Source organism: Lepidochelys kempii, chromosome 8 (assembly GCF_965140285.1).
Source record: "Lepidochelys kempii isolate rLepKem1 chromosome 8, rLepKem1.hap1, whole genome shotgun sequence".
Lineage (NCBI taxonomy): Eukaryota > Metazoa > Chordata > Testudines > Cheloniidae > Lepidochelys > Lepidochelys kempii.
This window is the reverse complement of record NC_136387.1, coordinates 11,339,796-11,357,444: the sequence shown is the minus strand read 5'-3', so window position 1 is coordinate 11,357,444 and position 17,649 is coordinate 11,339,796. Positions and strand designations below refer to the sequence as shown.

Genomic DNA, 17,649 nt, shown 5'->3' with positions numbered 1-17,649 from the left:
TAAGAATTTTCTTACATTGGAAATACAGTCCTTAGAACAAACCTTTGACTGCTTCACCAAACCTTCTTTGTCTCTGGTTTCTCCCAGCCCCAGTTTTCAAAAAAAGAGGCTCCATCTATGCTAGATTTCTCTTTATATTTCCCATAGTTATTTCCACTAGTGGTAGGAACAGCAGACCAGATAGTGTAGACCGGTCACTGGTGCCTTTTCCATTCTATTATCTAATTGACCCAGGGTGGATCCAGATGACAGGATGGTTACAATAGCTATAGCAGCTGTTGTCTGGTTTAAACTCTCATCCCCCCAGAGTCTAACACTGATGCCACAATAGAATCAACTCTATGAAGTCTTAAGAAGAAAAAGCCTAGTGCAGACAAGGTAGAGATTCTGGGTCTGATTCTGATCTCATGCTGGTTGTAATACGTGAAATTACACTGGTGTAAGGGAGGTCAGAATTAGGTCATCTCTCTCCAAACCTGGAAGATTAAATGCTCAATGTGACTTGTTGCTGTACAGTAGCACTTGGATTACAAAGTCACCTAGAAACCAAGCAAAGTTAGTAATTTGCTTGTTTGTATATACTCTCATTTTCAGACCTCTAAAGAGTAATTTAAAACCACCTTAACTTTGCAGTTTTCATGGCATTTCTTTAAATCACATAGTGAGCTATAATAGTCACACCAAATAGTTGATAAAATAGATGCATATGGATGCTTTTGTATATTGTCAGTTAATAGTTCATGAGAATATGATATGTTCCATTAACTCTTCAAAAACTAAATACGTCAGGATGGATTCTGATGCAAGAATATTTAGCTGGTATTGAACCTTCTGCTAAAAAGTCTGTTAGAAAAAAAGCTCAAGACAAGGCATGAAATAGTAATCTTAACTTGCCAATGGAAACCAAGGCAACAAAAACAATCACTTTGAGTGGGAACACCTTCCAGACGTTTCACCAGAGTTCTCTGCCCGAGTTGAAGTTATAATGTACAGTATCTCTTTGCTATTGATGTATTCTGGAAAGTCTTAGTCTTTCTGCCTAGCAAATCAGAGTTTAGAACTTTGGAGGGCAGTATTCCCAGATTAGGCAACTGGGATGTTAAGAAAAAAGATAATCGTTGGTATGTCCAGTTGTGAAATGTAATAATTAGCCCCTTGTCACATAAAAACAGATGGAAATTGAACAACAACCTGAAAAATTGCATAGCTCTTGAGCAGCTACAGTTGTGACATGTCCTCCCAGCTACGTCTGTTGAGACCAAGAGAAGTGCAGAAAAGGGAAGGGTACCAAGAACACATTGCCTAGGCCCTGTGGATCCATCAGAAGTAGAGCAGATGAGCCAAACCTTGGGTCTTTTACGCATAACCTATGTGTCTCTCTTACTTTGTAGCTCCTATACCCACTATTACCTTCTCTTTATGTGTCTGCTCATTATAACCCTTCCAGTGGGATCACAGAGAATGTAGCAGGCAATGTTAAATGCTGGGTGGATTTGTATAAACTTGCACTTAAAAATTCCATAGATATTCTGCTGCTTTCAGAGGGAAAGTGCCATTATCCCGGCCTGCCAGGTGTTCTTCCTTTCCAGTGGTGACATGTATACTGTGTGGAGCAGCAGGTGGTGGCTGCCTGGTGATATCAGGTAATTAATTCCCTTTCTCCTTTCCCAGTGCACTTCTTGAAGCATAGGGACCACCAAATGTGGTTGTTTGAAGAGCAGGGCTCAAGCTATTGGTCTACCTTATTCCATGGCAGCAGTTATTAGCTGGTGGTTTTGAAAAATAGCCCTAAACAAATTTTTTTCACAATCTGTCACTTTATTGTTAGCTTCTCTGATAGAATCAAACAATTTGAGGTTTTTTCCATTTATGTTCTTCTCATTAGGGCAATAAAATAGTTTATTCTTGAAGTTTGTGTAATTATGAGATTGAGAAAGAAATGTTCTGTATTCATTTGCAGTGTTGTCTCTGTCTCTGTGCAAGAGTATTTCCTAGCTGGCTCTTTAGGACAGGTTTCTATATCCTTTGTGCTTCCAGGACTGTGCAAATGGCCAAGGATCTAGACCAGCATTATTAATTGCATTATCTCTTTGCTAGATGCTGTAAATGTAGGTAACAGGACAAGGTCCCTGCCTCTGAGAGGTTGTAGTTTAACAGACAACATAATTAGTGATGGGAAAGGGAGCACTGAAAAACTGTGCAACTGAATGAAAATGTTAAATACACTTGTCTTGTAGCTGAATGTTGAGGTGGCTATGGTAAATGTGACTGTTTTTTGACCATGGGTAAGTGTGTGACTCTAACAGTAACAAACTCTGTAACATCACTTAAAAACAAAAGTTGGTGGGGCTCGAATACTAAATTTGTTCAACTGTGGAAGTTGTTTCTTAACCCCAGATCACAGGTGAAATTTGCAAACATGAAATTTAAACTGTAGTCTTGTATATCATCACCAGTTAAAAATCTGTAGGCCAGATTCTGCCCTGAGTTGCAAAGATACAACCCATGGTCACCAGATTATGCCTCAGTAATACTTGTCCTGTCCTTATTCAGTTCTGTTAGTGGCTTTTTATAAGTATGAGTGAATGAAACCTAGTAAACAGTTCTGTTGGTACACAAGCGGGCTAGAATTCAGTTCAGTCTCTTATAGTGGTAGCTGTCAGTCTAGGGCTAACAGGAGTAAAAAGCCTGGGGGGAATTATCACTGAAATAAGCAGTTCTGAAGAAGCCAAGGGAGCAGAATTGTGAAGTAAGAAGGTTGTGTATTTACTTAGCCACTTTTCAAAGTAGAATTTCATTTTATATTTTGCACTAAATTTTGTCATGAAGAGATTTATTTGACAGCAGTTAATAGTTGATGACACCCCTAATTGTTGTAAAGCTGAGAACTATTGACCTCATTGAAACCTCCAGAAACAACCCTTCATAGTTTTGAGGCATTTCTTAATTTCATTTTGGGGGATTTATATTTAGCTGTTCCTGAGTTTTATGTAGCTGCCACAATATCAGGGTTTTTCAGAACTTTCTCTTTGTATATACTATAATGAATAATGTGTGTGTGTATATATGTACATTATATTCTGTCATGAGTAATCTCTTTGTAATGTGTGCGTCTTAATTTAGTACTGTTTCAAAGAGCACTAAGTTAAAGCACAGTAGGGAACCTTTAGTGTGCACCAACAGTCTACATGGACCAATTAATGTGAAACATGTTAGTGTGCTTTAGAAATCACACCCCATAATGCACGTTACATTGCTTTATGGAGACAAGCCCTTAGATCAAGTAACCATTTCTGGTGTTTTTTCTGGTGTTTTCAGCCTGCATGTCCCTGCTGACTAAAGCCATGCTGGAGACCACCCGGTATGAGAGGTGTATGTTGGTGGAATCCCTCAGGAAGCAGGCAAGAGAACTCTAGGAGGAGTTGGCTCATCTACACAGTTTGGGAGCACGAGGACTTAATTCACAGGACACACATGGAAATATCTGGGATGGAGGACGCTAGCCAACTATCCATAACTACAGAGGCACCAGAGGAGGAAGGAGAACTTGTTGCTCTATGGGGAGGAGGTGGCTCTTGGTCACCTCAGGCAGTAGACAGTGCTCCACCCTCCACCCAGGTCCCCCAACCATCGCAGTATGCTGCACCGGGAACAGGAGGTGAGGAGCAGACCCCTATGGCTGAGGTCTGAAGGAAGTGTCATCTTCTCGCTGCCACCACACCCAAGAGGAGGAGGCTTAGGGTTCTGTTGGTTGGGGACTCCCTTGTGAGAGGGACACAGTCATTAATTCGCCAACCTGACATGATGTCTCAGGGAGGTATGCTGCCTTCCTGGAGCCCACAATGGAGATGTTATGGGAAGGTTGCTGAGGCTCAACCTTCCCTCTGACAACTGCTCTGAGCTTGTCATCCATGTGAGTGCTAATGATACTGCCAGGTGTGACCCTGAGCAGATCATCAGTGGCTACGGGGCTCTGAGAGTGCGGGTGAAGGAGTCGGGCACAGGTGGAATTCCCGCCCATCCTTCCTGTTGAGGCTAAAGGCCCAGGCAGGGATACGTGCATCCCGGAGATGAATGCACAGTTTCTCAGATGGTGTTGACAGAAGGATTTTGACTTCCTCAACCATGGGATGCTGTTCTGGGAAGAAGCACTGCTGAGAAAAGATGGGGTCCGCCTGACCAAGAAGGGGAAGAGCATCTTTGTGCCCTGACTCTCCAATCTAGTGAGGAGAGCTTTAAACTAGGTTCAAAGGGGGCAGGTGACAAAAGCCCACAGGTAAGCATTAAAAAGGCAACCTTAACAGAGGGCTAGGTGTTTTGGGTGACGGGAGAGGGGAGAAGGGGGAGAGAAATGTGGAAAATTACAGTAGAGCCATAGGAGCAACAAGAGGGAAATCAGTGGGGGAATCTGTTCAATATCTTAGATATCTATACACTAATGCAAGTAGTATGGGGAATAAATAGGAATAACTGGACGTATTAGTACCTAAGCTAAATTATGACTTAATTAGTTTTACAGAGACTTGGTGGGATAAATCTTGTGATTGGAATAGTGGAATAAAGCAGGATAGCTTTTTTAGGAAAGGCAGGCAGGGAATAAAGGGAAGAGGTGATGCATTATACAGCAAGAATATATACACTTGTTTTGAGGTTCAGAAAGAGGTGAAAGGCAGACCAGTTGAAAGTCTCTGGGTAAAGATGAGAGGGGGATATTAGGGGTGATGTTATGGTAAGGGTCTACACCAAATCAGAAAGAGGAGGTGGAGAGGCATTTCTAAAGCAGATTATTGACCAAAGCCCTGGTAGTAATGGAAAACTTTAATTACTGAGGCATCTGTTGGAAAAGTAATACAGCAAAACAAAATTTCCAGTAATTTCTTGGAATGTGTTGGAGATAACTTTGTTTCAGAAAGTGGAGGAAGTAACCAAGGAGACAGCCATTTTAGACTTGATTCTTGACCAACAGGAAGGAATTGGTTGTGAATCTGAAGGTGGAAGGCAGTTTGGATGAAAGTGATCATGAAATGGTAGATGTCCTGATTCTAAGGAAGAGAAGGAGTGAAAACAGCAGAATAAGGACAGTCACCTTAAAAAAAAAAAAAAAAAAAAAAAGGCAGGCCTTAGCAAACGCGGAAATCTGGACAGTAAGGTCCCATGGGAAGACAATATGAAGAGACAAAGCTGTTGAAGAGAGCTCAGAGTTTCTCCAGAAGACAATATTAAAGGAATAATTGCAAAATATCCTGATGCAAAGGAAAGATAGGAGGAATAGGAAGAGGCCAATATGGCTCCATCAGGAGCTCTTTAATGACCTGAAAATCAAAAAGGAATCCTAGAAAAAGTAGAATCAATGCTAGCAAGGGATATAAAAGCAGTAAGAAAAAGTTCTTTAAGTACATTAGGAGTAAGGGAAACATGAAAGAAACAATAGGCCTCTACTTAGTGAGGAATGAGATCTAATAACTGACATCAAGAAGATTGAGGGGTTCAATACCTATTGTGCTTCAGTCTTCACTAAAAAGATTAATGGTGACCAAGTACTCAACACAAATAACATTAACAAGGTGGAAGGAACACAAACCAAACTAGGGAAAGAACAGATTAAAGAATATTTTGATAAACAGGGTCAGGTTAAATCCATCCTAGGCTACTTAAGGAACTATCTGAAGCAATCTCGAAACTGTTAGCAATTATTTTTGAGAACTCACAGAGGATGGTGAGGTCCCAGAGGAAAAAAAGGAAAACTCTGTTTAAAAGGGGAACAGAGGATCCAAGGAACTAGACAGTGTAACTTTGATAATATGAAAGATACTGGAACAAAGCGTTAAACAATCAATTTGTAAGCACCTACAGGATAATCAGGTTTTAAGGAATAGCCAGCACAGATTTATCAAGAGCAAATCATGCCAAACCAACTTCATGTCCTTCTTTCAAAGGTTACCTAGTGGATAGGGGGAGAAGCAGTCAAGATGATATATCTTGCTTTTATTTAGGATTTTGTAAGTAAGGATTACTAAGGATTTTGACACAGTCCCATAGGACATTCTCATACTCAAACTAGGGAAATGTGGTCTGCATGAAATTACTACGAGGTGGATCAAAATTGGTTGAAAGGCTGTACTCAAAGAATAGTTATCAGTGGCTCACTGTCAAATTGAGTCTATAGTGGGAACTTGCCAGAGTCGGCCCTGGATCCGGTACAAATCAATATTTCATTAATGGCTTGGATAAGGGAGTGTGCTTATAAAATGTGTGGATGGCATCAAATTGGGAGGAGTTGCAAACATTCTGGAGGACAGGATTTAAAATTCAAAACAACCTTGACAAATTAGAGAATAGGTCTCAAATCAACAAGATAAAGTGCAATCAAGATGAGCAAAGTGCTACACTTACAAAGGAAAAATCAAATGCCTATCTACAAAATGGGGAATAAGTGGCTAGCTTGTAGTACTCCCGAAAAGGATCTGGGGATTATAATGAATCACAGATTGAACGCCCATCATTGGAGGTTTTTAAGAACAGGTTGGACAAATACCTGTCAGTGATGGTCGAGGTTTGTTTACCCCTGCATTACAGCAAGGGGCTGGACTTGATGATCTCTCAAGGTCCCTTCCAGCCTTATGTTGTTAAATTCTAATTTCCCTTTTTAAATCTCAGTGTGTTGGTTAAAACCGAAAATCAGAAGCCGTAGCGGGAGGGAGCTGGTTGTTGACACCGGTGTGTGAATAGGGTGAGGAACAGCCCGGAGTTGCTTTAGAACTCCAGCTAGAAAGAGGCTCCAGAGGTGTGGGTGAGCAAGGGGAAAGGGTTGATGGATCTCTGAAGAAACAGCACAGAGCTAAGGCTGTGTGGTGAGCTGAGGTTTCTTTGAGGCAGTGGGCCATGCTGAACGGAGGCAGTGGACAGGGCTGGGCTGACTGAGGCAGCTTTGAGGGGGTGTATGGCGCTGGGCTGCTGCAGTTTCGAGGTAGCAGGTGACACAGAGGCATCACTGAGATGGCTTGGACAGCAGCAGCAGGCTTGCTGAGGGACTCCTTGCAGGCTCCTTCCCCAGCAATCAATACTGCAATGGTTCCAGCTGGGGGAGGTGGTAGAGCCCTCAGAGCTGTCCAGGCAGCTCTTCCCTTAGGGCTGGAGATGGACCTGCCCAACTTTCTTGGACAACAAACTGTAAGTAGGGAGCAGGGCAGTGGATGATGGTCCCATGCATTGACCCATTAGCCATGCACAGCCAGGATAGGACTGAGATAAAGAATGTTGCCAAGACAGGGGTGATGGCAGTCTTACGTAATTGATATTCTTGCTTAATTAATTGCTGGCTTTCCCCCATTTATTGTCCGTCTCCATTCCTTTCCTCCCCCAGGCCAGCACATACATGCACAAACCAAAGGGAAGAAATTTGGTTTGTTGTTGGGGCTGCAGTGAAATTACAGGGAAAGGCTGAGTTCCTTAGACTTCTGAAGTAATGGCAACTGGATGGATGTTTGGAAAATTAACCTGGATACAATCCCATCCTTAAACTCCACACCTTCTATTTGATCTCAAATGTCCAAGTTGTTTGTGGGGGGAGACTGGAAAGAGCTGACTCTCATACTGTAGGATTTTAGTCACTCTCTGCTTCCACCATTCTTTGCCCGCAATGCAGCAGCTGGGTGGGAGTGCCTCAAACCCTGAATCTGAAAAAAATGTGTTAAAATGGAACCTGCTCAAACTTTTACCTCTAAAATTCCTCCTACTCACTCATTTGTTAGCAACATGCTGTATTTCATGCTGTGTGTGGTAACTCACGATAACTACAGGCATTAATATTTACTTCTGATTTAGACCTTTTTTTGAATATTTTTAAGTATTTTCATAAAGAACCCCCAAAAGGGACCAATTATCTCAAGACTTTGTGGTTCCCTAAAACTAAGCAGGAGACCCTGTTTCAGCTCTAGACTGTTCTAAAAAAGGCTTTGGAATTATTGCTTTTATGAACTCTGATTTCAAGGGATTGTTACATGGCAACACTTGTAATCACTCTGGCCTCTGCCTGTCAGAGTTGGTCAGCTAATACCACATTTTTAACTAAACGTTAACAAAACCGGATGAGCCGTTTTCTCCTTTGCCTCCACAGGGGAGCTATTTTATGTACCTACAATGTATATTCCACCTTCTGCTAAAAAGTGTGCTTGAAAAAAAGACTCAAGAAAATGAATGAAATAGTAATCTTAACTTACTTATGTACCTACAATGTATTTTTATCTTTCAGCTTTGCCAGCAGTTCCGTGAAATGATAGTCCTGTGTTTTTTGTTGTTGTTTTGAAGTCCATACTCTACTGCAACATCAGGAAGCAGCATGCTTCTGTGGTGACAGGACTAGCCCGAGATGGGCTCCACCTGACGAGGGAGGGAAATAGACTTCTGGGACGGAGGTTAGCACAACTAATTAAAAAAGCTCTAAACTAGGAATTCAGGAGAGATGGTTGGGAGATGCTCATGTAATCTCCATGCCTGATTCTAACACTGAGTGTGTGTGTGGGAGGGTGGAGGGGGGAATCAAGTAAGAGGGGATACAACAATGGAGAGAGGAACAACAGAGGGGAGGAGAATGGATGTCCAAAGGAAAAATAATGCTAATGCCGGTGACAGTCAGGTAGACGATACTGGCAATGGAATGACTGTACCTAATCAGGTGAAGTCAAGCAGAAACAACTAAGGTGTTGTCTGTATACCAATGCAAGGATTCTGGGTAACAGCATGGAGGAACTAAAACTACTAGTGTAGGAATTGAAACCAGATATTATAGGGATTAGAGAAACATGGTGGAATAGTAGTCACGAGTGGAGTACAGGTATTGAAGGGTATGTGCTGTTCAGGAAAGACCGAAATAAAAGTAAAGGTGATGGAGTAGCATTGTATATTAATGAGGTAGACTGGAAAGAAATTAGAAATGACAGAATGGATAAAACAGAATCTGTTTGGGTCAAAATCACTTTGGGGAAGAAAACTAACAGTGGTTCCACTGAGATAGTGCTTAGGGTTTGCTGCAGACCCCCAGAATCTGATTTGAATATGGAAAGACTGCTTTAATATTTTTAATGAAATACATATTACTGGAAATTGTGTGATTATGGGAGACTTTAACTTCCCAGATATAGGTTGGAGGACAAGCACTACTAATAATGGTAGGGCCCAGCTATCCCTGGATGTGATACCTGACCGTTTTCTTCACCGAATAGTCTCTTAAACCAACAAGAGGTGATGACCGTTTAGATTAATAAGTAGTGAGGACCTCGTAGAAAACTGGTTGTAAAGGAAAGCCTTGGTTCAAATGATCATGAGCTAATTCAGTTTCAACTAAATAGGTCTCCAACCAGGTCTTTCATTTCAAAAGGGCAAACTTAAAAAAAATTAAGGGAATTAGTTAGGGAAGGGGCCTGGACTGAAGAACTCAAAAATCTGAATGTGGAGGAGGCTTGGAATTATTTTAAGTCGAAGTTGCAGAAGCTATCTGAAGCCTGCATCCCAAGCAAGGGGAAAAAATTCATAGGGAAGGATTGCTGGCCAAACTGGATGAGCAAGCATCTGAAACAAGTTACTGAGAGGAAAGCAGAAAGCCTACAAGGAATGTGAAGGATCTATAAGGAAAGCTATCTCTCAGAGGTCAGAAAGCATAGAGGAAAAAGTGAGAACTGTTGAAGGCCAGGCAGCGATGGACCTTGTAAAGGAAATTGAAATCAATAGTAGAAGGTTCTATACCAGTGGTCCCAAACTGTGAGGTATGCCCCTCTACGGATGTGCAGAGGGATGTTTCAGGGGGTGCAGTAGGGCCTGGGCCAGCCCCCGTGGAGGGCAGGGAGGGAGCACCGCCCAGCTCTGCTGCAGCCCTGCCCACAGCGGTGGCACCATCTCCCAGCTGCTGTCATGGTCCCAGTTGCTGGCTCTGCCCCCGGCCATGGCTCTGCTGCCAGCCCTGACCGTGTCCCCGGTCCTGCCCCCAGCCTTGGCTCCTGGTCCTGTTCTCAGCCTCAGACCTGCCCCCAGCTGTGGCCCTGGCCTCAGCTCCTGGTTCTGGGCCCAGCCGCTGCCCCCTTACCCCTGTCTGTTCCCAGGGGGAGGGGAGGGTTTGGACAGGGGTTAGCGGGGGCGACACATGAAGAGTTTGGGGACCACTGTTCTATAACCATATCAACAAAAAGAAAACAAGGAAAGAAGTGGGACTGTTGAGCATTGAGGATGGCTGGAGATTAAAGATAACCTAGGCATGGTCCAACAGCTAAAAGAATACTTTGCCTCAGCTTTTAATAAGCATAATGGGGAGCTATGGGGTAATGGCAGGGACAAATGAGGATATGGAGGGAGAAATTTCCACATCCCAGGTGGAAGTGAAACTCAGACAACTTAATGAGACCAAATAAGGAGCGTCTCAATAATCTCCACCCAAGAATATTAAAGGAACTGGCGTATGAAATTTGAAGCACAACAGCAGGGATTTTTAATGAATCCGTAAACTTGGGGGTCATACCCTATGACTGGATAATTGCCAATATAGTACTTATTTTTAAGAAATGGAAAAAAGTGATCGGGAAAACTACAGGTCTGTTAGTTTGACCTCAATTGTATGCAAGGTTTTAGAACAATTTTTGAAAAAGAGCATAGCTAAGGACATTGAACTAAAAAGTAATTGGGATAAAATACAATACGGTTTTACAAACAATAGATTGTGCCAGAACAACCTGATCTTTCTTTGAAAAGGTAACAGATTTTTTAGACAAATATCTAATCTACCTGGATTTTAGTAAGGCATTTTATACAATTCCACATGGGAAACTGAGTGAAATTGGAGAAGATGGGGATTAATATGAGACTTGAAAGGTGGATAAGGTACTGGTTGAAGGGGAGACTACAATAGGTCGTACTGAAAGGTGAACTGTCAGGCTGGAAGGAGGTTACTAGTGGAGTTTGTCAGGGATTGGTCTTGGGACCAATTCATGACTTTGGCACTAAAAGTGGGAGTGTGCTAATAAAATTTGCAGATGACACAAGATTGGGAGATATTGCCAATATGGAGGAGGACAAGAATATCATACAAGAAGATCTGGAGGACCTTCTAAACTGGAGTAATAGAAAAGGGCCTTTATGGGATCTGCCTTGTAAGAGAGTGTTCTCAAAAGTCTGTCAGTGTTTTTTCCCCCAGGCTACAATTCAGATCCACTTCGTGTTGTGTCAACCAGGCAAGGTACTAACAAGCTTCAATAGGACTTTATTTTCAAAGTGGAAACCTCTTTACCAAGCTGCTGCTGCGCCCTCTGTAGCTTTCTCCCAGCCTCTCAACTCCTCCCCGCTCCTTCCTGTTTCCTGTCCTTTCAGACTCCCAACAGCCAATGCTCCCAATTCTAATAATTACAAGCAACATCTAAACACCACACTTAGGTGAAGACAGAGTAAAACACATCCTATTAAAGCCCAGGGGAGAACCACTAGAACACAGAATATAAATCATGTCTGCCACATATGGGGTGTAAGAGGTTTTGTGGGCTATTCTATCAATTTCCGTCACAATGAGAAGATAAAGGAAATGTTACCTTTCTGTTCCCATTATGGATAAACTATTCTCTTAGACTCCACTATTCTCTCTGCTTGTCTACTGAATGAAGAGGTTGTCCTGCCTGTTTTATTACCTGGACTTATTTAGAAATAGAGAGCGAGCACTTTTCTTCTCTAATATTTCACATCAAGAGTCCATGCATCTAATGAAGAGTTCACAGTTTACATATTAGACAAAGATGCAATATTAAAACAAGTATTGATACCAAAAAAGGTTGCAATTGGATGGGCTGGTAATTTTGGGATAGTTTATTGCTGAGCCTGAGATTACAATGTTGTCATGTGCAGATAAGCACTAGCCTGTTAAACTGGCAGTGAGACACATGGCTACTGTGGTTGACATATACATTTTTATTTTGCTGTATACATAATACATCTTTTCCTTTCCCGTGGATTACATTTTTTTGGCAGTGTCTCTGGGAAGGAGGAAAGAAACTTGTTTTTGTTTGCTCAGTTGATTTTGTTTGAAATTTTGTACGTTTTCATTTCATGTAACTTTGCATTTATAAGTTACCAGTAGGATCTGATTTGTTACAGTTCTCAATGTGAACGTGAGATGTTATACGAGGATACACTCTTTGCATTGGCAGCATTACTCCAATTTTGTTGCCTTTTGCGATCTGGCCTTGGTATTTAACAGGCTTGATATAGAACATTTTTACGCAGAAACCTTGATGGGAGGAACAAAAATAAAAGAGAGATTAAGGAAGGATAAAGGAACCGTCAACGTTTCATCATCTGATCTCCTTGGCTGTTTCTACTCTGGCCAGAGTCAAAATATCTTCCACTCTAGTACTATTCATTGGTGCTAAAAGTGCTTTCAGCACAAGTCCAGTCCAGTCTACAGTATCCATGAAATTGAGGTTTTCAGGGCTGTTGTCCTTTGATGGAAAGTGGGGAAGAATTTTCTCTAAAAGAATTGAACTACAGTATATTTCAAGATCCATGTTCTAATACTTTGTTTTTCCTCTTTGTTTTTTTCACTTTAGATCATCATTTTGTCCCATTGTCTAAGTGGGTGGAGAGCTATAAGGGAAAAGGATTGTGTTGATGGTCCTGTTTATGGAGAACTTGGCCTGTCATGTTTTGAAGAGTGAATAAGTTGTGCTTGGATTCAAATACAGGAACAGACAGTTCTGATTGAAATACAGGCTTTGACCTATTCTGTACAGTTTTGCTTTGTTTACCATCCAACTGTGTTTAGGTTGTGCTTCTTCCACAACTCTCCAATTGGTAAAGAATCATGAAGGGAAAATTATTTCATGAGAAATATTTAATGTTTATCAAAGATCAATACTATGGTAGCTAAGTTACCTGATCCACGGAGTAGGATTCCATTATTAATGGCATTATTGATTTTATAGGGGATAACTTGTCTCTCAATAGTACCACTAAAAGGAGCATACACTGTTGATCCATCGTTGCATACAACATCCACCCCTAGATGTCGTCTTATGGTGCCATCTCTGAAAATGTACACATGTGTAAGTAATGAAGCATTGCTGATTTACATATTCTATAGCCATAATGTCTGATATCTTATACCATGTAGATTATTTAAAGCAACACTGGGGCTGCAGCTTTTTATTATTAACTTAGTTGTATTTTAATTTTGTAGCTTTGTAATGCAAGTAGAAATATTTGAGGCTTCAGTCCAGCTTCAATAGCTGAAAAACTCTCAAAAGTTAATCAGATCTGTTTTTAAAAAAAAACCATAGGTTTCAATTTCCATGCAAAATATTTTAAAAATCAAAATATTCACTTTCACATTTTTTAGGAGGTGGAATATAACCCATGCCTAGGGGATTTTGTTTTTATATGAAAACCCAGAAAAAATGTATAAACAATATGCAAATTTTCTCACAGGGACATGGGAGGAAAAATCTTTTGTCATTAAAAAAAAATAAATTTGATGGAAATATTTTGACCATCTCTACTGTTAATATCCTTAGTTAGCCTCATGTTGCTAGCAGACTGATCACTTACAAGGCTAAAAAGAACACTTGACCTTACACTGGTACAAATCAGCGGAACTCCAGTTGACTTCATAGGAGCTTTGCTGACTTACACCAGCTGAGCATATGACCTATGAGCTGGAGACTCAGATCACTCAAGCACTTGGAATTGAGACCATTTCAATGTTATTTCTTAACTAGTTCTGTCCTTCCCATGTCTAGAGCTGTGTGTATAATCATCTGGTGGTCTGAGTCCAATTCCTAGTGGGCAAATATCCTGTTCCCATCACAAAAATACTTAGAAGTAGCACTAATGTATGTAAGGATCCTTCTTGAAAGTCCCAACGATATGAAGGTCAAGGACTAAATGGGTCATGGAGTCCGCTATCTCCCATGCTCAGTGTGAGTCTATCACATGAGGGTTATTGCACAGAAGAAGGACATTGACACATTCTTTTTTCATCAGTTGGTCTACAGTGGTGTCATTCTGACACACTTCACAAGGCTTAAGTGCTTTAAATGATGGCTGCTAAACTCAGATTTTTTTGTTCTAAGTGAACATTTAGTTATTTTAGCAACAACAATGAACCAAGAAAAAAATGCATTGCCAAAAAAGGTGTTAATAAGTATACTACCTTGATTTCCTTGGAGCGCCGTAATTTCCACATCCTTTGATATCACAGCCCCTTACTTTGTTTGAAGGATTCCCAGCACATATTTGTCCCCATGGTCCTGCAAAAACTTAAAAAAATATAGAAAATTTAAGCATATTTTCTATTTTTCTGTGATAGAAAGTTACATATTAAGTATTTGCTATGCTACTAATGGGATAAAATTGGAGGACATTGGAATTAATTAGTAATCTGCTTTGTACAGTGACACTTTCCAATACAAATTGCTTGTGTGAGTCCCTGAAACTAGTGGCTCTGTCATTCTTTACTTCAATGCAGTGGTTCTCAAACTTTTGTACTGGTGACCCCTTTCACATAGCAAGCCTCTAAGTGCAACCCCCCTTATAAATTAAAAACACTTTAAAATATATTTAACACCATTATAAATGCAGGAGGCATTGCTGGGTTTGGAGTGAAGGCTGACAGCTCGCGACCCCCCATGTAATAACCTCGTGACCCCCTGAGGGGTCCCGACCCCTAGTTTGGGACTCCTGCTTTAATGTAAGCATAGTGGTGTTTTTTACTTTAGAAGAGAAGATTTTGAGATTTGATATAGGGATAACTGATCCAACCAACCCTTTTTTTTTTTTTTTTTTTTTACAGAACTCGAAAAGAATTCCCATGCTTGACTTAGATTGTAAAATCTTTGGAGCAGGGAATCTCTGTCTGTTGTTTGAACAGCCCACAGTGCAATGGGGTCCTGGCCTATGACTGGGACTCCTACGTGCTACTGTAATGTAAGTAATGAATAACAACTGAGGCTAAGGATCAGATTCTATCCTCCTCCTTGATTGGGGAAATTTAATGATGGTAATAAAGCATTTGAGGGCATTATTTAGCTCTGAAGTAGAAGAGAACACGTGGGGTCACAGGAGGCTATGGATGTTGGCTTTCCATCAGGCTGACCTATTCACAGGAAAGCTTAGCACATGAAGTCAAAAAATGAAAGAATTCTCCTTTGTAGCTGCAAGTTGAGCAGCTGCCTCAGGGCAGCAGGAGACCACGTATAAATAATATTTTGGCCTTTCCAGCTTGCCTAACCCTGACTCTCAGGACAGTTAACCTGCAGAGCTGGGGATTTGCAGTTTGCAAGTGTTCCATTATTGCTAGGAAAGAAGCGAGCAGCTCCAAGCCCCAACTTCTGAAGCCTCCTGAAGCCTGTTCTTGGACTTCAGTGCACTCCAGATCAGGTTCTTGGCAAGGCTGAAAAGAAGTAAATTACTTGAGTGTACTGAGTTAAAATGAACCTATTTCCTCCTTCACTTGTTTGTGTATGTTGATAATGGAGAAGTTATTGAAGGCTGGTGGGAATCTGACAGACATCTAAGAAGAAAAGATCTTTTTTATATAGAGAATACATATATTCATAAGCAGATATTAACATAAATAGCATTGTTTCCATCATCTTGGCTGTTGTTCAACCCTTACTCAGTTCTCTATTTCGAGATGGACAACCCAGACTCCGTAATTCAGAAGATGGTAGTGTCACTTGGAAGCAGGAATACTTGGAGTACTGTATTTAGTATATAAATTTCATCCAGTGCAAACAGGATGTAGGATCTAGACAGCCAAGCGTTGTTGAAATTGAAATGTATGTTTTATCTAGTTAGAGGAAGAACTTTCGTTCATTGGAAACACAATCCTTAGAAAAAGCTGCTGAGTGCCAGCAAAAAAACCTTCTCAGGCTCTGGTTTCTCCCAGCCCCATTTTTCACAAAGAGGTTCCATCTGTGCTAGATTTTTCCTAATATTTCCCATGGTTACTTCTACTAGCGGTAGGAACAGCAGAAGAGATAGTGTAGAGCAGTCACTGGTGTTTTTACCTCCTGTTATCTAACTAGCCCAGTGTGAATTTAGATGACAGGGTGGTTAAAATGCGAACCGCTGCTGTTAGCTGGTCTAAAGTAGTACTCCTCCCTGAGTTTGCCACTCATTTAGCTGCCCCAATGGAACCAACTCTAGGAAGTCTTAAGAAGAAAAAACCTAGTGCAGACAAGACCAGAGACTCTGGGACTGATTCTGATCTCATTCTGTTTAAAATCAATGAAATTACACTGGTGTAAGTGAGATCAGAATTGGGTCACGTCTCTTCAACCTTTGAAGGTTAGTTGCTCAATATGACTTTCTCTAATATCGTGTTACAAAGACACAGTAAAAGGTAAATTCCTCTAGAAATAATGTAGAGCTAATAACTTGAGTGATTGCATATACTCTAGTTTTCAGACCTATTAAGACTAATTTAAAATCATCTTAATTTTGAAATTAATGTGGTGTTACTTTAAGCCAGGGATAATCATTTATTTTTTGTCAAGGTTCAAATTTCTTGGTCAAGCTATAATCAAAGTCTAGACTTCAGAGAAAATAATACAAAAATAACAATGATGATAGTAAATAAGACTTCACGGTCTGTTCAAAAGCGTCTGGTGGTCCAGATTTGTGTGGCGGTCCACCTGTTGGCTACCCCCTTTAAACCATGTAGTGTATTATAGTAGTCACTACAAATTGCTGCTAAAATAGATGCACATGAATAATTTTATATTTTGTCAATTATCTAATCTTTAAAGGATGGATTTTGCTTCAAGAATATTAAGCTGATATTCCACCATCTGCTAAAAAGTCTGTTTGAAAACAAGACTCAAGAAAATGAATGAAATAGTAATCTTAACTTACCAATGGAAACCAAGGCAATAAAAACAATCAATTTGAGTGGGAACATTTTGCAGATGTTTCACCGGAGTTCTCTGCCCAAATTAAAGTTATAATATACAACGTCTCTGCTATTTATATGTTCTAGAAAGGCTGAGTCTGTTTGCCCAGCAAATTAGAGTTTAGAACTATAGAAGGCAGAATTTTCAGATTACGCAACTCTGATGTCAAGAAAAAATATAAGCATTGATGTGTCCAGTTGTGAAATGGAATAATTAGCCCCTTGCAACATAAAAGCAAACGGAAATGAAACAACGGCCTCAAAAATAGCACAGCTCTTGAGGAGGTACAGTTATACCACATCTTCCTCCAGCTGCAAAAGCTGGGGCCAAGAGAGCTGCAGAGAGGGGCTGGGCGGGGGCGGTACTAGAAATATGTTGCCCGGGCCTTGAGGATCCACAAGAGTTGAAGAGAGGAGCCAAATGCAGTGAAATGTCCTAGGTCTTTTATGCACAGCCAATATGTCTGTTTTACTTGTTGCTCCTACTGCTCCTACTAAACCACTGCTGCCTTCCCTTGATGTGTGTGTTCCTTATAACCCTTTCAGTGGGGTCACAGAAATTATAGCAGGCAAAGTTATTGCTGGTTGGGTTAGTATAAAACTGCACTTAAAAATTCTGTAGATATTCTGCAACTTTTAGATGGAAAATGCCATTATTCTGGCCAGCCAGTTGCTCATCCTTTCCACTGGTGCTGGGGCATGGCACATAAATGGTGTGGAGAAACTGG

General features: G+C 40.9%; 1 protein-coding gene and 1 long non-coding RNA gene across 2 annotated transcripts; one reads left to right on the top strand and one right to left on the bottom strand.

Annotated features, from left to right (window-relative positions):
* The first annotated feature begins 95 nt into the window (after positions 1-95).
* LOC140915603 (uncharacterized) lies at positions 96-12,889 on the top strand. Its single transcript, XR_012160215.2, has 4 exons — positions 96-1,643; positions 3,319-4,276; positions 8,252-8,414; positions 12,579-12,889. It is a non-coding gene; the product is annotated as an uncharacterized LOC140915603 (long non-coding RNA).
* LOC140915602 (leukocyte cell-derived chemotaxin-2) lies at positions 11,824-16,996 on the bottom strand. The gene is made up of 4 exons (XM_073355510.2): positions 16,885-16,996; positions 14,180-14,285; positions 12,904-13,055; positions 11,824-12,259 (listed from the first exon to the last, which is right to left on the bottom strand). Exons 1-4 carry the CDS (start codon positions 16,928-16,930, stop codon positions 12,093-12,095), a joined length of 471 nt encoding a protein of 156 aa, XP_073211611.1. The 5' UTR covers positions 16,931-16,996; the 3' UTR covers positions 11,824-12,092.
* Positions 16,997-17,649: the final 653 nt, after the last annotated feature.